The 26035-nt window shown below is 46.3% G+C and overlaps 2 protein-coding genes across 2 annotated transcripts in view; one reads left to right on the top strand and one right to left on the bottom strand.

Moving 5' to 3' along the window:
* far1 (fatty acyl CoA reductase 1) overlaps positions 1–13864 on the bottom strand; it is a 17304-nt gene extending 3440 nt beyond the window's left edge. Inside the window, exons 1-11 of the mRNA XM_027018262.2 lie at positions 13731–13864; positions 8581–8825; positions 7463–7638; positions 6904–7083; positions 6113–6290; positions 5966–6010; positions 5668–5795; positions 4414–4481; positions 2835–3006; positions 729–858; positions 410–537 (exon numbers count right to left, since the gene is read on the bottom strand). Coding sequence (XP_026874063.1) covers positions 410–537; positions 729–858; positions 2835–3006; positions 4414–4481; positions 5668–5795; positions 5966–6010; positions 6113–6290; positions 6904–7083; positions 7463–7638; positions 8581–8769 — 1394 coding nt within the window. The 5' untranslated portion in view covers positions 8770–8825; positions 13731–13864. The remainder of the gene's footprint in view (positions 1–409; positions 538–728; positions 859–2834; positions 3007–4413; positions 4482–5667; positions 5796–5965; positions 6011–6112; positions 6291–6903; positions 7084–7462; positions 7639–8580; positions 8826–13730) is intronic.
* On the top strand, positions 11902–26035 carry LOC113582490 (ovochymase-2). Its single transcript, XM_027018261.2, has 21 exons — positions 11902–12149; positions 16928–17059; positions 17174–17295; positions 17407–17504; positions 17824–17996; positions 18236–18331; positions 18479–18630; positions 19113–19299; positions 19409–19511; positions 19630–19763; positions 20006–20146; positions 21193–21323; positions 21768–21861; positions 22065–22196; positions 22632–22712; positions 23083–23254; positions 23623–23677; positions 23861–24047; positions 24587–24714; positions 25021–25168; positions 25723–26035. The coding sequence occupies exons 2-21, from the start codon at positions 16969–16971 to the stop codon at positions 25764–25766; spliced, it is 2469 nt and encodes an 822-aa protein (XP_026874062.2). The 5' UTR covers positions 11902–12149; positions 16928–16968; the 3' UTR covers positions 25767–26035.

Below are 26035 nucleotides of genomic sequence, written 5' to 3'. Positions count from 1 at the left end.
GATTTGGGTCACGTAGGTTTAGAGGAGTTTGCAACAGAAGGGAAAAAAATTAAAACTCACTCCAAATCTATAAAACTTATGACAGGAACATTTATTTTAATGTTCTCCTGTTGAATGCCCCATGCACTAAACCTTTTGGGGGCTGAGCTTATCCAGTCAGAAAACTACCTTCAGCTAGTAAATACTGACATGACGTACACAACGTACAAGACTCTGGTACAGTCAGTCAGCTCAGAATGCAGAGGAACGTGTGGCTAACTTCCAAACCTCTGTAAAAGGCATGGCAGCCTGTTAGGTACAGCTATAGAATCAATGTGTATCTACATGCATTGGCAGATAAATTCCTGGCTCTAACGTTGGCTGATGCCGGACGCCTCCCCCCATCCCTTGTCCAATAGGAATTGCTCACTTGGTCAGGTGTTTGCGTGCGGCTGGCAGGCCTGATAACTCCTCGTTCAGCACATATTTCTTTGTGCCCATGCAGTAATTCTCCATGTATTCTGCCCAGTGCAACTGTCTGACATCAAAGTTAAACACCTGCACAAAGAAAAATAGTAAATAGTTAAAATCCTAATTAAGGCTGCAAAGAATAACTTTGGAGATGGTGTCTGAAACCATTTCAACCACTGACAATCAGCTTTGCAATGTGTGGCAGAATTAATCTGTGTGTCTGTGACTGACACATGACTGATTCTGTGTGTGTGTGTGTGTGTGCGCGTGCCACACACCCTCCTGTCTTCAGCTCCCATCTGGTTTATGAGCATGGTCACGTTGTCTGTATTCCAGACCCACGAGTGGCTGGTGAAGTACTCCAGCACCACCATGGCCTTGTGCAACCGTGTTATCGTCTTCATCATCCTGTGTCGCCACGGAAACGCCACCAGTGATGACGGGACGTGTACGAGAGAGAGAGAGAGGGGTACCATCAGACGGAGATCAGACTGGCACAAGGGCGGTTTGACTTGCTTTGTAATTGCCCACGTGACCTGTTAGTGGTGAAAACCAATCCCAAGCAGCACAGTGCAGTCTGAACTCTGACCCTACAGGGCCACTGCGAAGGCTCCTCGACTGTTACCTTTACAGGAGGCTGCACGTATGCATGCACTGGCTCGAACGTCCTCTCAACTACTCAGGAGCTGATCTGTTCGATTGCAGTACAGCAAGGTCCGAATTTCCAAAATATGGTCATTCCCAAATACAAAGCACATCCAGTTATCCTGCCTCAGCTGACAGGTATCAGATATTAGGACAGTTAGATCCCAGGGTGTAGGTGTGTGTGTGTGGTCTTGGAGGACTTCTGAGCTAGGAGGGTTTTAGAAAAATCATGACCCAATTTTAGGCTGTTAGTACAAATTGGAAATTTAGAAGAATTTTGAATTCTCTAAAAATCTCTCTGTATGTATGGCATTTGGCCAGATGTGGTTAAACACCATATAATATTACTGCACCCAGAGCTGCTCCAAGATGTACCAACGAAATCATGAAATGATCAAAGATGCATAACAAAATCCTCCAAAACGTGACAAAAACAACAAAAACATTTGTCATAAAACACCCATTTTGAAGTTTTCTTCAAGCTCAAACCAGATGTTTTTCAGACCAGTGGGAGGAAACCAATTAAATTATTTAATTACAATTAAACATACATGCATCATAACAGCATTATTTATATACACAGAACTTATATGCATCTGTTTTGTTTTTTTTTTGTTTTTTTGGTAAAACAGTTTTAATAAGATACCAAATACTTCTGGAACTGAAAGTGGGGAAAGAGTTGTAAAACTCTGTGAAAAGCTGGAGGGGTCTGGCCCCAGGTGGAGCCGGATCAGGAAGGCTGAGGTCTGAATGAGAACCACAGCTGGGAGCTGGATCCAAGGTGAACGTGGTCTGAATGGTCTGATCATGTCTGTCAGAACTGTGTGGTCTCTGGCACTGGTCAGAACAACATTTCTAGACTGGTGAGCTTGAGGAACATACTGAAATATTCTCAGTGCGCCTTTGGAGTCTTGATGGCACGGCTCACAAAATCGGCAAAAATGAACAATTAAATAAACAAATGAAAAAAAGAATGGGTTTGTTGCCAGACGGTTCAAAAACTGCATTTTGAATCCCAAATGCAGTTTTACTGAAAAGACGGAGACTAAAGCTCTCTCAGGCTCGCGCAGACGCCTGGCGACGGCCGAGCCATCATACTTGGTTACAGCACACCGAATGCCACACTCCACGTCAGGAGAAGGGTGGGGCCCCAGGCCAGGAGGGAGGGGAATAGGGTGGAGCCTCTGGAGACCTTACCGAGGCTTCTGCCCCGTGAGCCAGAGGTAGGCGTCGTAGAGCAGGGCAGGAAGGGTGTGGCTCACCGCTGTCCAGTACTGATTGGTAAAGAAGTTTGAACGCAGGTTAACATTGGGCCGTCGGATAGCCTGCTCTAACGGGTTGGTCTTGAAGATCGTGTTAATACAGTACTCTGCGAGAAGGAAGACATGGGACACACACACAAAAAAACACAGCATTTAGGACTACAGAACCACGACTACAGGCAGCAGGATGTGTGAGAGAGAGAGCGAGAGAGAGAGAGAGAGAGAGAGAGAGACAGAGAGAGAGAGAGAGAGAGAGAGAGAGAGAGAGAGAGCGAGAGAGAGAGAGAGAGCGCGCGAGCACAAGAGACAGGTAGAGAGAGAGAGAGTGCAGAAGCCAGCAGGCGGAAGGCTCCGCCTGGCTTATGCATGCTCCGCCCCCCCAACCGTCAGCAGCAAGTAACGTCACAGCACATCGCGTGGGGGTTAGCGTGAGCACGGAGGGGGTGGGAGGAACGGACGAAGCACGATGCGATTTACCTGGGCTCCCTTCCCGTTATCCTGAGGCACAGATCATAGAGGAATGCTGGTGCCTTATGGCTTACAGCAATCCAGTACTGATTGATTAGGTGATTGGATGTGAGATTTACATTGGGCCGTCTGAAAGCCTGCTCGAGGGGGTTCCTCTTGAAAGTAGATATAACATGGTACTCTATGAGACAAAAGGGGGGGGTGGGGTTCAAGAGAGTAAACTTGGCACTGCAGGTAATGACCCTAAAAATCAAAGGACACCCCGGCTAGAGGTGTTAAAAACACACGGACACCCAGCAGCACAATGCACGGTGCAGAAGAGATCCGACAAGCTGCTGTTATCTCTCAAAAACGTTCTTCGGCAAACATGACTAAAGGTGTTAGACCCAGTAGCTATGCTCTATTTCATCATCAAAGATCTGAGTTAAAGAAACAGCCCAAATTTACACAGAAATTGTGCTTAATATCAAGTCTGATATACAAAAATAAAATGTGCAGCTTTAAGACATCATTCCAGTGGGTGGAATCCCAGAATCCTCTTATGTCTTACTAAAACAAGACAATGGATCATTGTTAACTGACCAATGCCCCCTCAGGTGCCTCAGCATCAGGCAAAAATGCTTTACAAGTGATTGGTTACATATCTGAACCTAAACAACCATCAGATGTCAGCAATTAGCTCCTTTCTTTGTACCCAAGGAATACTGCATTATCCGGTTCAATGAACTAGAGCCAGTGATGTATTTAGGTCTTTTATCTGCTCAGATCTCTACCATGTGACTGCCATGGCAACAGACACTGCTACCATGTGACTTCCACACTAACAGACACTGTCAACTGGGGTCCCCTCTCCCATGGAGGACGAGGAGGTTGGCACCAGCCCTAAGCTCTCGAGCACCTCCAACATACCCCGTGACCTTACAGAGCGAAGGACTGACTAAGTTATCATCCAGCAAGCAGAAAACGGAAACAGAGGCTTTGCAAAAATCTTAAACTAGGCTTCCCACTCTAAGTAAAACTATAAACCAGGGTTCCCACTCAGTCAAATTCCCAGTCAGTCAAATTCCCTGACTAAAAATCAGAATTTCCATGACTGAACAAATCGGTCCCTTTTGTTAAATGGGTGTGGAAAAGTCAAATGATCATAATTACTCATAATACAGGAAAAACATGAAACATTTTGAGAAATGGCGACAAGTGAAAGATGCTGCAAACAGAATTCTCTGAAACTCCATAAAAGATGATAAAATTCTCTGATCTTCTATGTGTGGAAAATACTTTTTAAAATTCCATGATACTCTATAATCACCTTGACCAGTGGGAAGCCCGATAAACAACCAAATAAAATATAGGGGGTCGATAGTGTTTGTCTTGGCACCTTGGACACCCCAATCCCCCACTCACCCTTCAGTCCTTTTCCACCCATAGTTTTCACCAGTATTACATGAAAGCTAACAACTCCCCCCAGGCTAAGGTCTCCTCACCCTTTAGGAAACAGGGCACAGGTGCCATGTCCACCACCACAGACGACTGACCTATACATCAACACAAGCGAACATTAGCATAGGACCCAAAGAGCCATTCTTACCTACTTCCCCCCAGCGGAAGGGGTTGATCGCACCCGTCGTGCAGTTGTACACCAACACACTTTTAGGCCTTTAGGGACAAAACAGAGAAACCTCGGTGTAAGGACGTAAGGATCATTTGCTTGTTCTGAGTCAGTTTTAAGCCAGTTTAAAACCATTTGTGAGCTGACAAGCTGAACCAGGTGTGTGAGGAGAATAGGAGAATAGGTGCCAATGTTGAGAAATGGTCACTTGAGTGTATATTTTTATCTGCCTATTCAACAACCACTATTAGAAAGACCACTTTGGGCCTCTTGGTACCAAACAACTCCCTCTTTCTCCCTTTTTATATTATTAAATTTTACAATTCCTTAATATTGGTACAAATGTGATGAGTTGCTGTTAGTGGTGAAGCTGTAATTCCCTATTGATCAAAGTTTATTTATATAGTGCTATTTACAACAGCTGTTTCCACAAAGCAGCTTTACACATGTCTGGGACCAAGTCCCAGTAGATCAAGCCAGAGGAGAGAGTGGTGAGGAAGAGAGGAAGAAACCTCAAAAGGAACCAAGACACCAGACATCATAATGATGTGAATGATATTAATAATAACAATAATAATAATAAGAAGAAGATCTGATGATGATGATAACCTAACATAACCCCCCTCTGATCACCCTGTCCTGTGGTTCCCAATCTCAGTGACAGACCCACGCAACAAATCCAGTTAACACTGCTCTTCCTGACATACTCATATGAGTTACAACACTGCCCCCTCAGCATCACTGCCAGGATGAGACTGACCCTCCACCCAAACAAGCCTCAGTCTGCAGGGCTCCCGCAGTCACACGCTGGCCAGTGAACAACGGCGACGGGCACGGCTAACATTTTGCATGGTGGGCTCCAGTAGGGCTAACCCTCTGCACCCTGCAGACCTGAGATCTAGTTTGGCTCCAATATTTACATTTTACTGAAAAATTAAATCATCTGGCTCAGATTAGCTAGATTAGGGATGAAGCTAAATTCTGCAAGGTGGTAAATCTCTAGGACTAGAACTGGGCAGCCTTGGCTTACAATCTGTAACAGTAAAACTTTCAAATTAAAGACAAAGACATGGACCGAAAACACTGTGCAGAGAGAGTAGGGGTGCAAAGTGCTTTTGTCCTCTTGTATCTCTTCATTGTGTTACCTGCATCACACGTGTGTGTGTGTGTGTGTGTGTGTGTGTGTGTGTGTGTGTGTGTGTGTGTGTGTGTACGCTGCCTGATCCAACACACCTGGTGTGTCTCTGGGAACCAGAGTACCAAGCCGCAGCCAGCGTGGTGTTGATGACCACGTCCACGGGTACAAGGTCAGCAATGGCGGTGTTGGACGCTCGCATGGTGCGCAAGATGCCTTTCCCAGCCTGCCGTAGACACAGTGGTACCACCCACTTCACGACGCCACACACACACTACCTACTGAGCTCACACACAGTCTACTACCACTGCTGGCCCTGGGCAATGATCTTAAATCACTGCAACAATGATAATATTGATCAGTGGAGCAATTATATGAACAAATAACAGGACTTACAGCAATGATTATCCCACTAGGACCGTTGAAGTTATCTATCCAGCCCTATCGTGGAAAAGGAACAGGTGAATTAGCACGGTATGACTGCTGAGAGGAGGCCTGTGGGAACTCTCGGACCGAGACTACAGAACGGCGAGCGGTATTTACAGGGAAGGGCTCTTTCCAGCTGGCTCCCACTATAGACGGCCGGACGATGGCCACATTGAGGTTTCCACACTCCTGCTGCACCAGGTACTCCGCCAGCGCTTTGGTGTACGTGTACGTGTTGGGTCGCTCCCCGATCAGCTTTGGGGTCATCAGGCTGACCAGTTTATCGTCCATCCACCTGCAGCCACCCCCCCCACCCCCGATGGAAACAGCATCAGTACAAAGACCCTCACACAAACTTTCACAATAAACTATGTTTGATGTAAAATAAAAGACCTGGGAATCAAAAAGGTTTAACACTACACAATTTGGGAACGTTTCTCCAAATCCAAATATCGGTCATTACAATTACTGTGAATTACTGCCCAAGATGTGAGCAGCAATTAATTTACTTCTGCATTCAGGTCACATTCACATCACAGTGTCCTTCCATTTAAAGTTAGGTATAATATGAACTATCGGATGGGTTTTCATTTATTGGAAGCCTTCCTGTTCACAAGCAGTGTCCCTTCCTGATTCCTCTCTTTAAAAAATATAAATATAATCCTTAAATGTAATTCTGAAATATATCCCTAATGTGATTGTAGTCCTTATTTGTACCCTGGATTACACAACTCATATTAATCATACATCTATCTAACCCTGACACTCACTCATCGCTCCTGTCTCTCAAATAAGTTGTCATAAATTAAAAAGCGTCTTGCAAAGCAGTCCTCAGCACAGGACAGCCCAGTACAGCTGCAGAAGGGTTTTAATGAGTGTAGTGGGGACGGACACTCGGTTCCACCTACTCCAGTGTATCTATGAGCTTCCTGTAGTCCACGGGGGGCGGGTAGACCACCTCCTCAATCAGCTCGCGGTCGCAGTTCGCATAGGCCGTGGAGACGTGGATGAAGACCTCCAGGTTTTTCATCCTGTGGGCGAGGCTCACCATCTTCTGCGTGGCCAGCACGTTCAGCTGCATGGCGTCCCTGACGGACACAGCCGCAAGCAAGCCTGGCTTTCAGTTTCCACCCTGAATCCCACGTCCCAGATCACATCAAGAGTGAGGCAACAAGATCCAAACTACAACCTTGTGCAGAGAAACTTGGAAATGGAAATGACTATCACTTCTTGTGACGCAGCCATTTAGTAGGAGGCATTGTTAATCTCCAAGTTTAGTAACAAAAAAAAAAAAAAAACCTCCCAAGGACCAGATGATTCAGATGTGTTGGTTTCCTTAAACATCTGCAACCAACTCGCATTTCTGTTCTGTTCAAGCCCCCCAGCACACCATGAGCCCGTACCCTGCAAAGACCCTACACAGTGGAGCGGCTACGACAGCTCTGCCCGCTGAAGGCCAGCGCTTACTTGAGGGGCTCGTTGAAGCGGATGGTGGCGGCGCAGTGGAAGACGATGTGGACACAGCCTGTGAGCTTGTCCTGGTCCTCCCTGCTGAGATCCAGATCCGGCTGGGTCAGGTCACTGTTCACTGCCACGATCTTCTCGGCAAAATCCGGCTGTTCCTCTCTTAATCTGTCAAACAGCTGCAGCATGCACGCAAATTCGAGAGCGATTATGGATCCAGACATGGCTCTGAGCTGTAAGCACATAAAAAGCACGACATCTCCGGCGGATGACTGAGGCGGCCTTTGATGTGTGCAGCTAAAGCCCTGATATCCTGACACTTTAAAGCAATACTGGCTCAAACATCTCACGAGCTGTAGGGCAAGATGACACCAACGCTGACTGTAGGACTCTAACAGACTTTGAAGGGATTTCTAAGTACAGCCAGTCTAAAAGGGCTGTAATCTGTTTCTATCTCATTCTTTACTTCTCATCCCTGCAACAGTCAGCAAGAAGCTCTCTATGAATCTTCATTTATGAATCAAGAAGCTCTTTTTTGCGAACTGTGACTTCATTCCTGTCTTAAAAGAATGCTTTGGTGAAAAATCATGTTTACTCAAAATTACACCTACCACAAATGATCAGAAAATATGTCCTGTAAACACATGGCTATATCTTGATTTGATGTGCTAAGTTTTGCTTGTCTTGTGGCCTAAACCACACTAGCAAGTCTAGATTACGTTACTTCTGAACTGGATGTTGTTCAGTTGAACCATGTGAAGATATTTGCAAGTACTTATGGAAAAGAATTTAGGTGAGATAGGCTCATACTACTCTTTAGGCACAATGGCTTTGCAGCTTCAGTGCAAAACAAAAAAAAAACCAAAAACATCACAACAGTCTTGGCTAATCATTTACATCTGGATTAAGTTTGCTTTAAGGGAGAGAATTGGGGACCATACGGGTGAAATAAGGCCCCTTTGTTCCCTCCATCATTAGCTGCATGGAAACAACTACTGCAGGGGTGATCACACCTCAGGTATGCCAGTGTAATTACACATCCCAGCCACTAGAAGCGCCATTCAGGCACTGATCAGTCCCCTTAAACATGAACCCAGCGGACCCTGCAGGCCTGCACTCACTTTGCAGTTGATCATGTCTGCGACACGAGCGCTGGGTGATTGGCCCGCTTTGGAGCGGACCAGCACGTAGGTGGTTTTGACCCCGGGGCAGGAGCGCAGCAGCTTCTCCAGCAGAACCTTCCCCATAAAGCCCGTGGCGCCCGTGATCAGCACACTCTTTCCTGCATAGTACTCTGGAATGGTGGCCATCCTGAGGGGTCCTCCTCCGTCACAGTCCTGGAATGATGGCGCGTGGAAACTCAACTCTGGAAGAGCAAAAGGTTGGGCCTTCAAGCAAGAGGTGGCAGTACCCGGCAGGCCAGGTACTGGAACCTCATTCACGCAAGTTCTGGATTTCTCCTTGAATCTGGCAAGGTAAACAATCAGCAGTTAGTCAGAAACTCAGTATGTATAGCAAGTAATGACCTGCCACCATTTCAAATAAGGATAAGGAACAATGTACATTAACAGCTTAATTACCATAAAATGTTATCTTTTTGTGAACACACATTTTCAGAAACAAAAGAACTCAGAATGGATTAAGTGATGAGATCAAAGCAGTTGGTCTAATTAGGATCTGTGGTATTTACATGAAACCAAGGAACCGCTTAGCTTCACGAAAGGAGTGGCATGGCCTCACTGGCTGCATTCAAACAATGCTACGAGATTAGATCTACTGAACTTTACTTGCCATACTCAAACGTAGCCCAAAGGTACTTCTCAACTCAGGTTGCTCACCATTCCATCAAAGCTTGACAAGTCTGAGGAAGTGAGTTATTTCTCCCCAACGGCACATCAAAAGAAACACCGTGGGTGTTCACTGTACCACGTGTAAAAACACACGTGGCTTCAAGCACGATTTGAAGTATTTTTTGTCAGAGGAATTTAAATATTTGATTGGGTGAACTTCCCTGACACTAGAGATGATGAAATGGGACCAAGACACTCCCTAGATACAGCAGTCCTACCATGTACCGCAGGCGTGATACCATCCTGTAGGAAGCAATAGAGTCAGGTGGGTCTTACTGGGTACAGAAAACCACAGTCACAAGACAAGATAAACAAGTCCACTCACTTCAACGTTACAGACTGATTTAATAACACCCAATTCATGCTCACTCACAGTAAACCAACAGAGCCCAACCAGCCAGGCACAGTCAGGCTTCTAATTTAAGAGTAAAAGGTGCAAATAAAAAGAGGATATGGCTACAGCTACAAGGTCAATCAACCTGTGTGCTGGCTAGGTACTCTAAGAAAGGACTCCATGCTTTGAAGAATTTGCTAAGTCTACCAGAGAGCTCAAATCTGATCCTCACGGTATGCAGCCCGTCCATGACTTCCCTCAGCCACATTTTAAATGTTGGTGGGATGTCTGATTTTCATGACCTTACCTTCTTAGCAGTATCACACCATACTGTTGGTATACATTTATCAAGGAGCTGCAATGCCAATTTCTGGGGCAGGGGATATTCTGAAATGACACACCTTTGAGCAGCATCCAAATACATCTCACCAGTGATCATGTTTTGGACACAACCAAGGTGCATCTGTCACAGTGGTCAGAAGGAGAAAACACATTGATGTATTTGAGAATGGTGGATTCTGTGCATGACCTCGAACTGAAATTGATGGCTAGAATTTATTGACCATGACCTCCACGGATCATGACACTTTCTCCCCAAACTTCACTATCTAGCAGTTCACTCTCACATGCTTCCATCAAGTTACTTTTTACCCTTTGCATTTTGTGCATGTGTGTCTGCGATTATCAACTGACCAGAAACATCCAACATGTGTGATTACGTAAGATGTTTGGCACATTCAGTAAATGTATCCAGAATATCAGAAAGTGGCATAAGCACAGCACGACTGATGCATCAACCTCATCCAAGGTGAGCATGAACCACCCTGGGCAAAACGGGTTCCACAAGCCTGCTGAAGACAAGCTGCACTGGACGGTCTTTTCTCGGTCAACACAGCAGTTAAAGACACTGTTTACAGCGCACAACCCTGGTGACAACACATAGCCCCTTGGAAACTGCAAGCACAAAGCCAAGCAGAAAACAATGAGGTGAGGAACTGAAGTGGCTGGTCACACTGAGCTCTGGCGTTGAACTGGTACTCTTCAAATGACAAACAAAAATGTATCAGTAAACATTCTGCCAACCAAGAGGTGTTTGGTGGACAGGAGCTAGTTGCTGAGCTGGTAACGTTACAGAAACGTGTTCGTTCTGGAACTGTCAGCTTTACAGAGATATGAACTGCAACCTGGAACCTACACTGAATACTAGACCTGCCACAGTCCAGAACATTGATACTGGGTACCAACAATTTCAGTATTGAACCCATATCATATCAGAAGGAGAAAATGCATGTCATTTCACTCATTAGCCAAGGTTTAACTTCAAATTGGGAGAGTCATAATAACCCACCCACTTTTTTAATACAGGCATCCATTCAATCTTAAGATAGATAAAAGCTTTGTTTATTGGCAACAAGAGAGAGCACAAATGCTAAAAATATGATATTGAGATTGTGATTAAGGCAGTGAGCAACAGGACCTACTACTTGAATCCCAGCTTGTGCCACCTGTGTGTGTGTGTGTGGTTCTTCTTCCCCTCAAACCTGGTGTTATAAACAGGACTCTCTGTACTTTTGCCAAGCCAGTACCAGGGAACCGTACTGGGCAGGAGATGCTTCCTGCATGTGGGTGTTTTGCTGGAACTCCTTCACCAAAAAGCCTTTCAGTCTACAAGCCAATAACTCTCTAAAAATCCTTTACACTTAGTGAGGTTTTCTATCGTGCATGACTACTCAAACCACTCATTTTCCTCCTGAACAATTCATAATGTATATAATGCAAAAAGCAACATGACACGCATGTATGGGATTTAAATAGTAATCTCACAATCAGAGGCTTCCAAATAATAACAGGTTGCTACAGAGAATAAAAACAGAAATAACACGATACTTATGAGGAACAAACGGAACCGACAAGAAATTACACTGAAATGGCTTCATCAGCCACAGAGTTTAGCTTTAATAAATACTTAAGATCCTGTAGAACATTCCAGAAGGAAAGGTACAGAAGACGGTAACAGGCGATAAAAATACAATACCAAATTTTGAACATTTCAATTTGTACAGAGTATATCAAAATGTTATTACTCTGCCAAAGAGATGAAGATTGATGAAGTTCTGAATATTGCACTCAATCAATGTCCAACTCCCTGCAAATCTAGCTTTAATACTGATCATTTCAGACTAGACCTCATCCTTGCAAGGGCAGCAATGTGTTAGCAATAGGTTCATTTATAAAACGTATAGACTAGTCCAATTCATGTTGCATCTCATTTTAACCACAGGAGAATAAAATGCTTCATTCTTGCAGAGCATACCTTTCAAGCCTCTCAGGACGTTTCCAGAAAATAAGGAGTAGGAGTCAGGCCCTCCCACGGTATTGCGCATGGAGCAGCCAATCTAAGCGAACAACTGCACTAGAGCGGTTTAAACCCGAGTTATACTGGCACCGCACGGGCCCACGCACGGGCGGAGCGTTTAGACTCGACGCGTCAACGCCCACGCAAAAGGTACGCCGCCCCTCCCCCAATGACGCAATACCGGCGCTTCCGGTCGCGTTGCGTACCTTTCCAGTTTTGTAACCTGGCTCTAAATAGCGCGCACGCCGCTTGACTTTCGTGCGCTTTTACCGCTTTCCCAGTGGGATATGACTTCGCACTGCCACGTGCAGTTTCGCAGAATGCTGTAAGGACAAAAGCGCGAGTATAAACTGCCACATATGTGCGCGAGGAAGATTGGCCATGCATGTGCGTCTGTGCTACAGAGTTGGCGATGCCTTTACCGTTTTCTGACCTAATCGTTGAGCACCGTGAACATCCCACACACCTCACGACGGTCATCACACCAGCAGGTCCCTTTCAGTGCACATATTCCACATCCTCGCTTTGAATGATGACGCATCAATTGCAAGCTGACTTACAAAAAGGCGCTCGGAGCACTGAGATTGCTTATAGCCGCCAGACTAAAGTGCGAGATGAGCTAAAAATGTAAGACTCATCGCAACACAAGAAAACTTGAGGAAAGGGCTGGAATGAGTGTTGACGGAGTATTGCTGATAGCCTGAGGTTTTCATTATCGCATGCGTGAGAGCAGATAAAGGGAGCAGTAACCCAGTAATCATACTGAACGACATCACGGAGACAAATGCTGGCTGTCTCACCGCAATAAACTGGCGTGCACTGACCAACCAGCAGTGACTAAGCTCTTGTGACCCTTACTAAAGTAGCCAGCCAGCCATATAAGTCAGCAAGTTAGATGGCTGGGTGGTGTAGCCCATGCGGTAGGAGTAACCGGGCACGACTTACACATGCAGTGCAAAGTTTTAAAGCCATATACTACAAACTGACGATGATCGACGAAATCCTTAGTCGACAGACGTAGCGGGACCGAGCTACTCCAAAATATATTAAACGTACCGTGGACGTCTGATGCTGACTGACTGTCGTGTCTCTGCCGAATGATCCGTGCCTTGTATTGCACAGCTCACCAGTTGTGCTGGTACGTTTTCTGACTGGATAGCTAATGTTCCGGTTAAAAGTTACACGATGTCTAGCGTTAGCTAACTAGTATTTCCTCTGTTAAGTTGCAGACAAGTATGAGAAAACGACAGCAACCATTACATACATACATACATACAAATTTATATTTATATATATATATATATATATATATATATATATATATATATATATATATATATAATTTTTATTTTTTAATTTTTTTTATTTACTGCTGAGTGTGGCTGAACATACGGAGACGTAACGTTCAACTATTCTAGCTAACCAATATTTGAAAAGTTTTCTAACCGTAGCTACGCATCCAACACTGCGTTTACCACACTGGACTTAAAACTAACACCACTGAACAAACTCCTGGGTGAAGGCTAAAACGGAGAGGGTGAAGCGTAGCTACGCGCTCTTTCCTAAGATAGCACGGCTAGCTAGCACCGCTAACTCGCGAGCGGCCGCGGAGGTTCGCGAGCCGTGCGCGTGAGATACGCGCTAATATTAGCATCCAAACCCCGACAGTTCCCGTCGGCCAAACCGACAAACACAAAACGATTTGGACACGCGAAATAAGCGACCAGTTACCTGAGATGCGTGATTATACGCCCCTGCCCTCCGGTTTGTTTCCGAGAGTGTCACAACCCACAAAGATCTAAGATCTGCGCACTACTGATGCCAAACGCAATTGTATCTAGCTGAGCTATCTGAAGAGGACTGGAAACGCCGCCGAACCAGGGTTGCCAGATCACGCAATCAAACCCATAAGTGACGTTATAAACGATTTAACGATTTTAAAACGTTTATGAAGTACTTTGAGCTTTATTCAAGGGTTACATAACTGTGTTTTATATGATGATGTTTTCGTGCGCATTACATGGAAGATTCCTTAATGAGTTTTAAAAGCTGTAGGCCTGGCCAAGAGATTTAGGATTTACTCACAACAGATATGGACGTTTACCTGTTTATTTCAGTCACTGGCGGGGACACTAACACTAGGCAGAATTTCCCTATGGTGTGGTTGAACACATTCCTGTAACTCCAATTTTTTTGTTTTTGTTTTTGCTATCCTGCTAGGAGCATAATAAAAAAATAATGATGAATGTAAGTCTTTATTGTTTTCCAGATAAATGTTAAATATATGTCTGATTGCTAAGGTATTAAAATATGGTCCACCTTTCCTCAACTTTTCATCTCTCATTCAGAACTGATATCTAGAGCTCAACATAGAAATTCAGGTTTTTCTGGTATCCCATAATTACCATTACCATAATTTACAGATGTTGCCAGGTAACCTCACCCTGGAGATTTCACTTGGACATGGTTACACAATAGGTGTATTATTTGATGTCTAGAACAGGTAATGCCCGTGAGAGTTTAGCATGCAGGTCGCCGACGACATTATTAACAGGAGATTCCTGAAAGCAAGCAGTGCAGTGCTGTGCCGTTAGCTACAACATCTGTTTGAGATGGTCTTATCTCCCTGCTAACTGGCTACTTTATGCTATATCTCTAAAACTTTATACTTTCTCTATCTCTTTATCTCTCTCCCTAACACCCTCTCACATTCTCTATTTCTATTTTTCAAACACACACACACACATTTTTTGTCTATTTCTCTCTCACAAACACATTCTTTGTCTATTTCTCTCTCACACACACACCTCTCTCTCTCTCTCTCTCTCTCTCTCTCTCTCTCTCTCTCTCTCTCTCTCTCTCTCTCTCTCTCTCTCTCTCTCTCTCTCTCTCTCTCTCTCTCTCTCTCTCTCTGTCTTGGCTGCCAGCCAGGCCTGTAGCTTGGGCATGGCTGAGGTGTGAGCAACAAAGACTAGCATTATCTACTGCTTTGGGCCAGCAGACCAAGAAGACAATCAACCCCAGCAGGCCAACAATTGCCTGGATGTCAAATAAAGGCCCGACTTTCTGCATCTCTGACTCACACATTCTCTAAGATTATTTACTAGCTGTATGCCCTTAAAGCTGCGAAATCTTCATTTCTGATAGTTAGCAGTGTATCTTGGAGGCATTTTTGCTTGGTGATGGGCTGGCCAGGGTTGGCATGGTGTTGACCGCGCAGCATGCTATCGTCACCCTCTGGGCTGCTGTTGTCTTTGGTGTCGTAGTGAGCACCCCTCTGTTAGTGGGCATGGGCTCTCGGTCTGGATAAAACCTCCTCAGAGGCAACCATGGAGCCTAAAGCAAGCAAACAAACAAAAATACACCAGTTAAAGCTCATAACCCTGACCATTCTGATGACCCGTAACTGAATTCATGATTCGACGTCACTATTTTTGCACTTGGACAATAATGGTAAATTCATGTGACCTATTTCTCTAAGGCCGAGAACATCATATAAAGAAACAGTCGATTATTTCTTTGTGTCCTCAGAGCCTGATCCTACAAGCCTGCCACAGGAGCCAATGAGCTGCCTTCTCCTTCCAGCAGGGAGATATATTTTTATAAGATGTATTTCATATCAATCACACTACTCTTCCCTCTTGTCAGCCAGTTCATCGAGTTTCATTTAATTCACTGATTTTCATTTCATATACTTGTTTTCAAATGTTCATTGTAATGCATAAATGTAATATGATAAACTGAATGGAAAAACTGGAGGCTGCTGTAATTTGTGTTCAATTTATCGGCAGTGTAGATGAAAGGGCACGACCTCAGATACCACATGTGAAGGTCAGAACAGGCGAAGCCGCAGAGGAGCACCGCCTGTACCGACATTGAAAACATTGTTTCATTTTATAGCCAGTTACAGGATAAAACCCCCCAGAGTTTCTGTTTTGTTGGTGTTCAGATCACCGCATCTTTGGACCTGGTGAGTCTGCCTTGTGCACCCGTGTAAACAGGTGTGCCGTTCTACTTCGTGATGCACCTGCCTTTGTTTTCAAAATTAGCGGTGATTACAAGCTTATCTCGTCCCTACTGCTTTCAGTCTATAGGAATGCTGAACAGAAGGCAGTTTTGTTGGTAGAGAGGTAAACGCAGGTGGGGGTTTGAGGAGCGTTCTCAGGGCATGTGGCCTTTCGGCTTTGCTTACCATTGCTTCCCTCAGCTTGCTCATTAGACATTTTTTTCCCCCAGTGTATGTTGGGAAAGGTCTTTACAATTTAAGCAAACCGGACTGACTTAAAGCTCCCCGATTAAAAGGTCATTGTTCGCGTCGTGTGAAACGTCTTTTGACGACCGCGAGACGTTTTCCTGTCAGCAGGACTGCAGGCTACAGTAAAATCGGAGCCCTTTTGGCTTATTTACTGCTCCGTTTATTGACTAATTGAAACACGAGCTGTTTACGACGTGGAGAGCCACAGCAGACATTGTTCTATCTTTGACCTTGGCGAGCGCCTTTTTTGTTGTGTTTTTGGCTGCAGTGAGGCCGAGAGGCACTTCTCTCCGGCGCCTTTCCTGGCTGCGCGCGTTTCTCAGGCTTTATTAGGCGGTCATAACTTCCTGTTTCTGAATGACCAGTGCCCAGTAAAACCAGCCGTACCGAACCGACTTCTGCGGCATTAAACTTGCCCTTCATAAACCGGACTGAAAGAAAAAAACGTAACAGGTTTAACAAGGAAATTTCACTTGTTCTTAGATTTTTAATTTGTGAACATGGCATGCTAAAACATTTGACTCAACAGCCCATATACTTTAAAGTTCATAGTCATCAAATGGGCAGGCCATTAGGCTGGTCACCATGCTGAATGAACGTGGGTTTCCAGTGGTTAATGAATACCCTTTTGTCTTCCTATTCACTGCACTGAGCCCCTTTGCTCCTATATAAGTGCTTTAGCCTGAAGGTGCCATACCTCGGTGAGGACACAGGATGGCCGACTCATCCCTCTGGACCTTTGCCATTGTTCTGATGTTTCGTCCGATGTTATACTCCCATGCCAACGTCAGTGCCCTGCTCAATGGTAAGAACATACTGTCCTTATCACATTCGCAGCTCAATGGCTCTTTATAAAGGAAGCGGACTGTGTTTTGGTAAAGACCGCAAATTAATGAGAGTGAACGTTTGGTCATTGTAGAGCCTGGATGGACGTCTCATTCAGGGGCAAAGTGTGGCTCTCCGCGGTTAGAGCCCCCAGCCGATCGCTTTCTGAGGGTCGTCGGAGGATCGCCGGCACTTTACGGTTCTAATCCTTGGCTGGCATGTGCTTTTATTCACTAACGTTTCAGGCTTTGAGGTAAATAGGCAATAGCAGGAAGTGAGGCAGTAGTGACCGGATGTGAGCGTGGCGTGTGCGCCTGCCTTTCCCAGGTGTCCCTGAGGTTCAGGGGCTCTCATTTCTGCGGCGCTGCGGTCCTGACTGAACGGCTGCTGCTGACAGCGGCACACTGCTTCTCAGCTTCCTCAGAGTAGGTGCTCGCAGTTCCTTCCACACGCTGCACCTTCTAGGATAACAACCGAAATAGCGCTAAGAATAATAATGCATGTCATGGCTCATTTATAGCTCGTTATTTATAGCATATTTCATCTCAGTCTCTGCGAACACTGTATGCAGATCAAATTTACAAATAAATTTAGAGAATGAATAAGGTGTGATACATAGATAAGTAAAAGAAAAGTATAAGTAAATTTGACAGATTAAAAACTGCACATCTCAAAAAACGGTTTTCCTGATGGTTAATAAAAATTTGTAGAAACTAAACCCTCCCATTTTTTTCCCTCTTACAGGGAGTTCCTGAATGGTGTGGAGGCCGTGGTGGGCGAGTATGACCAGAGGGTGAGGGACCATGGCGAGCAGAGGTTCCGTCTGAGAAACGTGACCCTCCATGAGCAGTACAGCAGAACACTTCCCATGAGCTATGACATCGCCCTGCTGGAGCTGGAGGGACATATCCGCTTCAGCAAGTTCCTTACCCACATACCCGCTGCATATTCTAGAACTCCACACTTCACGTTACACAATTTTTTCATTTCTATTTTGTAATGTTTTACAGTTTTCCCAGTGCATTTTCTTTTGAGTAGACACTGAAAAAATATTTGCTCCGCAATGACTAAACTCAAGATGATAGATTTTTGAAAGTCTTTTAGGGCACTTTGATGAAATGTGGATTTATGGTGATGCTGATTATGTTGTTGGCAGGTGACTTTGCTCAGCCTGTGTGTCTGCCTGCTCCTGGTGAGGTCTTTCCACCAAAGACCACGTGTCTCGTTGCCGGATGGGGACGGACATATGAGAGTAAGATAATCGTAAAGATTTATGGAAGTTTATCTTCTATGTCGCTATCCCTCTAGCAACAGATGTGACTGCTATTCTGCAGCCGACCACAATTTTCCAAATCCGCGTTCCTGAAAAGTGTACATTTTGTGGGTTTCCCCAACTCAGGGGGTCCCAGGGCTCCAGTTGTCCGCGAGGTGCAGTTGGAGCTGGTGGACCCGGCCGTATGCAGACATGTCCTGCGCACTCTCGGACTGAACCAGCGGCACTTTACAGTGCTGTGTGCGGGGCCGGAGAGAGGCGGCAGAGATGCGTGCCAGGTACCAAAGTTCACCTCTGCCTGCTTCAACATGCTGCTCCAAGGAGACTTCCAGGAGGCTCCCGGGAGCAATGCCCTCTCTGCTGGCTCGCTGTACTCATTAATGCTTCTTTGGATCAAACTGATTCTCTGAACCAACAACAATGTTCTATGTAATTGTGACATTACACTGATATCTTCTTAAAATATACGAGTCCTTCATTTCAGCCATGGGCGTCCAGTGCCCCGTGTTTCTGCTCCAATACACACGACCGAACAAATGAAGGGCTTAGTAATTAGCTTATAGGTGGATTCAATCTGCAGGGCTGTAGAAGTCCTGATGCTACAGAGGAAGCAGTCGAAATGATACTCAGTCCACCAGCTTTCACGAAACAGTTCGCTCTGGAACCGTTGGGGAGCTTCACAATCGGAGGTGCAGGCGGGGTCTTTCACTTGCGTGTGTGTGTGTGTGTGTGTGTGTGTGTGTGTGTGTGTGAGCCATAGGGGGACTCGGGCGGTCCTCTGCTCTGCCAGCGTACAGATGGTCACTGGGTAGTGGTCGGCGTCACATCTTGGGGCAAAGGATGCGGACGCGGCTGGACCAACAACAGGATGAAAGCGCCGACGTACAGAGGCTCGCCTGCACTGTTCACTAACGTTCCTGTGTTCACGAAGTGGCTGCTTAGAAAAGGTTCATCAAATCTCCGAGTTAATGCTGTTTGTAAGGGGACTTCTGGCCATTGTTTTATTAGACAACTTTCATAATTTTTCAAAATCCAAAAGTGTGAATCTCTTTGTAGGGGTACCAGGCTCCCAGTGCAGTGTGGGAGATGGAGTTCTAACAGCGACTGAGGGCATTATCCGAAACCCAGCTCATCCGGGTCTGAACTACAGAAACAACGAGTGAGCCATAAAAACTGTCACTGCCTGCTGCTCCATTAGGCAGCGTTTCTTCAGAAATAGACCCACTCGCCTTAGACTTCTCGGAATCACTAAAGCTGCTTCATTGTTTTGTGAGCAGGTTGTGCACATGGTCCATCCGTGTGCCAGATGGCAAAAAGATCCTTCTGGAATTCCTGCAGTTTGACCTAGAAAATGACTCCCTCTGCCACAACGACCACCTGACAGTGCTTGCAGGGGACAGCCTGCCTATAGGTGAGAGGACGCAGTGAGAAGAGATGCTCCTTTAATTACCCAGAGTGCACACAGCACTGCACGACAGCCTTTGTCTGCCCGATCAGGCCTATTTCATCTGGGGCTTCGTAAAGGCCCTCTGATCCCCGACAGAGATCTGCATGACACGGAACTCCTGAACGGAGCTTCACTGAGCTGCAGTCCAGCAGTTGTTTCCGACTTGGTAACTCCACCTCGTGTCTCCACCTTGTGTCTCCACCCAGGGCGATTCTGTGGCGCCGTGACACCAGCCCCACTGCTCGTTCACTCCAACAGCTCCACGCTCCGGTTTGCGTCCGATTTCAGTGCGTCGGGCGCCGGCTTCTCCATTCACTTCCGAGCCGTGGGGGAGGACTACGTTTCAGGTGAGCTGTAAAACCAGCAGCGCAACCATGCGACATTCCCAGAGATGCTCATGGCTAGACAAGAGCGTGTGACCGTGATCAACGCAGGCCGCTAGTTCGTAGGCACCATTGTTTGTAGACGCTGCTCGCATTTTTTCAGGGGGCTTTAGTGACTGAAACTGACAGATCGGAGTGCAGCTCAGCACTTTGATATCGGCGATCAAACACCAAACTGGGTTTGTATTTTGGTTTGTTTTGGTTGTTTTTTTTTTGTTTGCTTTGTAAAATATTATGCAAAATGCTGCTTCTGTTTTCTCACTTGCGGTGGAACACTTATGAAACAGGTCCCATTGAGAGGCACAGCCATAAGCTTACCACACAAAGGACAGCGTTAGGAAAGTGGCAGGAAGCACGTCAGGGTGGGATGAAGGAGTGGCCCAGATTGCGTCCTCACACAACCGAGATCGAGCAGTGCGACTAAGACCACTTCGCCTCGTACATCTGTCAGCGCGGCCAAGACCATCCTGACAGTCTGCACGCCTCACAGCTGATGTGTCCTGGCAGGTTTCAGTGGGCGCTCTGAATAGAGGCGAACGAGCCCTTTGTGTCCACACACGTCCCACATCAGATGTCATGGTTATCCTAATTGCCTGCCTGCTAGGGTGTGTTCAGGTGTGAGAGGAGGTGGGAGGTTTGGCTGAAGGAGGCGTCCCTGCAGATCTCTGTCTGCCGCCTCCCTCAGGTGCTGGGGCTCAGGGCATGGGGACCCCTCCCTGCGGGGTCGTGACCATGACGACAGGCACGCCAGAGGACCTGTTGTTAAGGAAACAGAGAGGGGACGGCTAAGAAAGTTGAAGATGAAAACACCACTGTGTTCTCTTCCTCTCTGTTTCTCTCTCTCTCTCTCTCCCCTCTACACGACCTCTGGCAGATAGAAATGTGACACCGAATGACGCCGTGTTTGTGGTTCAGGGAACATGGCATTGTCCACTGGGAGATTAGGAGATTATAGCGTGTGTGTGTGTGTTTGTTTGTAATTGCAGTACGTCTCTTTTGTGTTTGTTCAGAGTCAGGCTGTGGCACAGTGGCACTGTTCCAATCCCAGAGGGCTGTGCAGAGCCCTAACTACCCCCAGCCTTACAGTAACAACGCCCACTGCCGCTGGATAGTCTACGCCCCAAAGGGCCATGTCGTCAAGGTAACCGATCCCGTGAACCATGGCCAGTGCGGGTGGCAGGTGCAGTCTGCTTCACTCCAGCTGACTCTTCATGAATACATTCATTGGCTGTTTGAATATGCAGTGAGAGTGGACATTCTCCCCTGATCAGTTTCACTGCTAGAGGGACATGATACCTGTTAGCATCAGAGCTGTCCTGTTACTGCCCCGTTACCTCCCCGTTACCGCCATGTTACAGTGCTCCTGACCAGACACTAATTAGAATCTATAATGAGAACGTGTCCGGTTTGTTTTAATGTGGTTAATGTGTTTTTTAAAGGTCATGAATTAATTACAGTTTGCATACAAATGGATCTGTGTGCTCTCATGTGTGTTGTCATCAGGAATGAAAGCAGAACCCGTTACACAGTCAGGAAGTTGTTGCAAACAAAGTGAGGCCTGACCCAACACTGCTTTCTTTTGCAGCTCTGCTTTGCCGACTTTGACTTGGAGCAGTCCGAGAGCTGCGAATATGACTCGCTGTCCGTGTTCGGAGACTTTGAAGCAAGAGACGAAATTGGTAAACCGCCACACTGAAAGAAATTCTCCTATTCTCCAGTTTCAGAGAGTTCTGTTCACAGCTCAACACGGTCATATAGCCCTGCTCACGAAGGGCTTGGGGATTAGCGGACGACGTGACTCCACTGTGTCACAGCTGGGAAACTCTGCCGTGACTTGCTGTGCATTGTGGGTAATGTAGCTCTCTCTCGTGTGTGGTTCAAGTGGTTGCGTGTGGCCACAGCCTGCCCCCACCGGTGCTGAGTTACAGCAGAGTGATGGTTGTGCAGTTTGGCGCTGATGGCAGCGTCTCCGCCCGGGGTTTCAACGCCACTCTCTCATTCATCAGTGAGAAAGGTGAGGATCCTGCTCACATTCCAGGCCCCACAATGCAATATTTCACAGAACACACATATTTCAGATACGCTGCTGTCAGCCTACGTGGACATCTATGTCAAGGTGTACACTGTACATAGTTTTGAACAATTGAATATATATTTAGCGAGCGTTCACATCTGCGTTAGAAGTCATGCACTCTAAGTATTCATACCGTACTTGGTTTCTTAGACTTTCGGAGGTTTTGAATGATTCCACTTCAGTCAAAGAGATTTACAGTTCATTCAAATACATCCGTCCCACGATGGCACAACAATGAAAGAGTGCTCCAGACAAGCCTCTCTGTCGACGAACACGCCCAGGGTTCTCCCACAAGTTCTCCCACAAGCTCTCTGCACAAACCACAGGGCCCTGCTGCTCTTCTCTGTGTGCTGTAAGGGCTCTGTCTGTGCGCAGATCTCCATGACGATCAGCATGCGGTCCCGGAGGTGGATGGAGATGGCGAAAGTGGAGTTCTCGCTCTGTGGTCAGAGAAAGGTTGGTGTAGACTGGAAGCAATCTAAACCCAGCGCATGCGAGATAAACAGCGCGCAGGACATAGGTTTGCTTCCCTAGGAAGGAGGCAGCAAATGCAGTACTTCTCATTTTTCTTGATGTTTGTGTACAACAGCCTTGAGTCTAAACACAAACGGAGACCTGACACACGGAAAAGCAGATGGACAAGAACATGAACCAATGCTGCTCTATTTAGTATACACAGTAATGCAGTTAAGATCGCAGTCCAAGATTAAAGCCTTTTTCACCAGAGTCCCAACGCAGAGACTATAGTTTAGTCCATCGTCAGGCTGAATCTCTGCCTGATGAGCTGTCAGCCACACTGCTCGACCTCCTTTACGCTGTCTGTCAGCTCCGCGTGGAATGCCTCGCGACCTCGCTGCACCCGCGCCGGAGCGCCGGGAGAGGGGAAAGGGAGCCTGGTCCTGGCAGGTGGGCCCAACCCTGGGCACGGGTGGTTACTGCAGCGGGGCGCTTGTCCAGCCCGACTGGATCCTCACTCCCGCCCACTGCGTCTACCGGCTGTGAGTCACCTTCGTGTAGAACACTGATCCCAAATGTAGGACACACGGGAAAGTGGGATCAGAATTACATCACTGTCATTAAAAAAAAACCTTATAAGGGTTGTGTGTGTGCGGGGGTGTGTGTGTGTGTGTGTGTGTGTGTATATATATTTAAACTGCCATTAACATTGTAAGTACATATCATGAAATAAAATTCTGTAGGTCCACTGGCAGATGTTAAGAATTATTTTTATTCTCCCATAAAATTAAACAAGATGTTCTTACAACAATAATGAAAATCTCGAAAAGGCCAACAGTCTTATAGCTCTTCAGCCAGTAAAACTGGTCTTTGTTCAAACACATGCTCTGCTCTTCTGCTGTGGTTACAGGGTGGAGCACCTCAGACTGCTGATGGTGAAGGCCGATAAGGGAGAGGAGAGGCAGGTCTGGCAGAGTACCTCTGGGGGTTGTTGCTGCTTCCTGCTGGCTCAGAGTGGTCTATCCTGTTTCAGACTTCCTGTACCTCTTTTCAAAGTGCCACGTGTTCTCATATGACTCTCATTCTTTCTCTCCTTACTCCTGCTCCCGCTCTCGCTCTCTCTCTTTGTTTCACTGTCTGTCCTTTAGAGTGGCGTGGTGAGGCAGGTTCTCCGGCACCCTCGGTACGACCCCATCACTCAGAGCTATGACCTGGCTTTGCTTCAGCTCGCTGCCCCGCTGGCCCGGCACACTCGACCCGTTCGTCTTCCTCTGGCTGGACAGGAAGTCCTCTCCTACGTCTACTGCTGGACGGCTGTCCAGAGTGGTCAAACAGGTACGCCAAACACCTGTTTATCCAACAGCCTCTCAGACAAAGTAACAAGCAGGCCCTGACTCTCTCTCTCTCTCTCTCGCTCTCTGTGTGTGTGTGTGTGTGTGTGTGTGTGTGTGTGTGTGTGTGTGTGCGCGCGTGCGTGCTTATGTTTAATGAGCAAACTTGACAAATCACAAGTCTATTTGCTGAATTGATCGACATGCACCAGTTCACAGCTAACCCACTCCTGAACTTTGCTCAATTACTTTGAACGTGAACTTTTTATACTTTCTTGTGTTTACCAAGTCCCACTTGTTAAGATTTTATGACAAAAACTTGGGTCTTTTTGTGAAGCGCATACTTTTATTCTTCAAACAGTACTCAGTACTGGAATCACCACAGCAGGCATCAACAGCTAAGCTAGCGCTTGTTCAACCCCTTTCCTGAAATAGCACCTTTATAAACACTTTCTACTGTCTCAGTGGTTTTGCAGGTCACTTTATGTATATGTAGCAACACATTCAGCCTGTATCTTTCTCTCGCCCCTGTGTTGTGTACAGGGCAGCGACTGGTTGCAGTCTCCATGCTGGAGCACACAGAGTGTGTACAGCACCACCCAAAGGCACTGAACTCCCACATGCTGTGTGTCTGGCATGAGACAGAACATGCCAACAGTGACACTTGCATGGTGAGAAGCCATTTAATACCTTCCGTTCCAACCGTCTGCGAACTGCACGCAGCAACGTTGGCTTGAATGAATGTAGTGCCCTCTGGCGGCAGCATTTATTTAAATGATTTACTCAAGTTCTTGCTTGCACTTGACTGCACATAAAGGCATGACCGCTGTTAAAGCAACAAGCTGCCTCGAGCACAGCAAAACCATTACATTCATCTCATAAATCCAAACATTATTAATGAATAATTTCTGTCTCTGTTACGGGTGAAAACGCCGTTTCGACGCTTATCAACCGCACTCTGGAACGGTTTTTGGCAGGAGGACACAGGCGGACCTCTGGTCTGCCAAGCAAACGATTCCAGTTTGGTTCTGATGGGTCTGAGTAGCAGGGGGGACATCTGTCAGAAGCCTGGGCTGTACACCTCCATACCTGCGCTTGCTGACTGGATCTCTTTACAACTACGCGGTAAACACGAGATTGACATACAAGAGATGCATGTTAAACACGTGTTAAAGCTGTGCTAATGTAAACATGCTGAGACTATGCTTTGCTGAATAGCTATAACATGCCAGAACACTTGTTCCTGTTAACTCTGGGCCGTGCGTCTCCTGAGACCCAAGGCCCAGTGATGCAGGCTTCATGCCAAGTTCACGTCTCAGAAACCGGCAACAGCTTTTCATGATTTGTCTTGGTTTTCCTGTTCGGTTAGTACTGCCATGCTTTTGTGCCACGATGGATTTCATACCACATACTCTGGCATGTAGCTGGCACTGATTCAGAGAGGTATCGTGGGGGGTGGGTCAGAGACGCACTTCCTCCTGCAGAGTTTAGTTCCAACCCACACACCTGATCCAGCCAGACAGGCAGGCAGTATCTGACGCTCTCCAAGACGGTAGAGCGCCATCTGCAGGGTGAGATCTACTTGGAACGGGATGGTTTAGCTGCAGGAACCTGGAAGGGATGCGCCACTATATTTCAGTAGGGTGAAAATCTTTTATTGCTTGATTTCTCATCTGCAGGTAACTGGTCTATCTCAGAGGAGGACGTGGTAGATGAAGACTGACAATTTACCACCCCAACACGAACCCTGCTTAGAGATAAGGCATGGGTGTAATTATACTGCCACAGTTACAGCCAGCATGCCTTTGCTTAATCTGAGATTTCTTTAAAAATCTGCATTCATGCAAATAGAGCTGTAAAATGTATTTAGTAATTATGATATGTATATATCTTTTTCCATACGTTTGATTACACATTTTCAGAACAATAAAATAAACCCTAATCTTACATTGTTGCATGTTGTATACCACAAACATGATTTAGCATAAATAA

This window comes from Electrophorus electricus, chromosome 12, assembly GCF_013358815.1.
Source record: "Electrophorus electricus isolate fEleEle1 chromosome 12, fEleEle1.pri, whole genome shotgun sequence".
In the NCBI taxonomy this organism is placed as follows: Eukaryota; Metazoa; Chordata; class Actinopteri; order Gymnotiformes; family Gymnotidae; genus Electrophorus; species Electrophorus electricus.
This window is presented reverse-complemented; position numbering and strand designations above follow the sequence as displayed.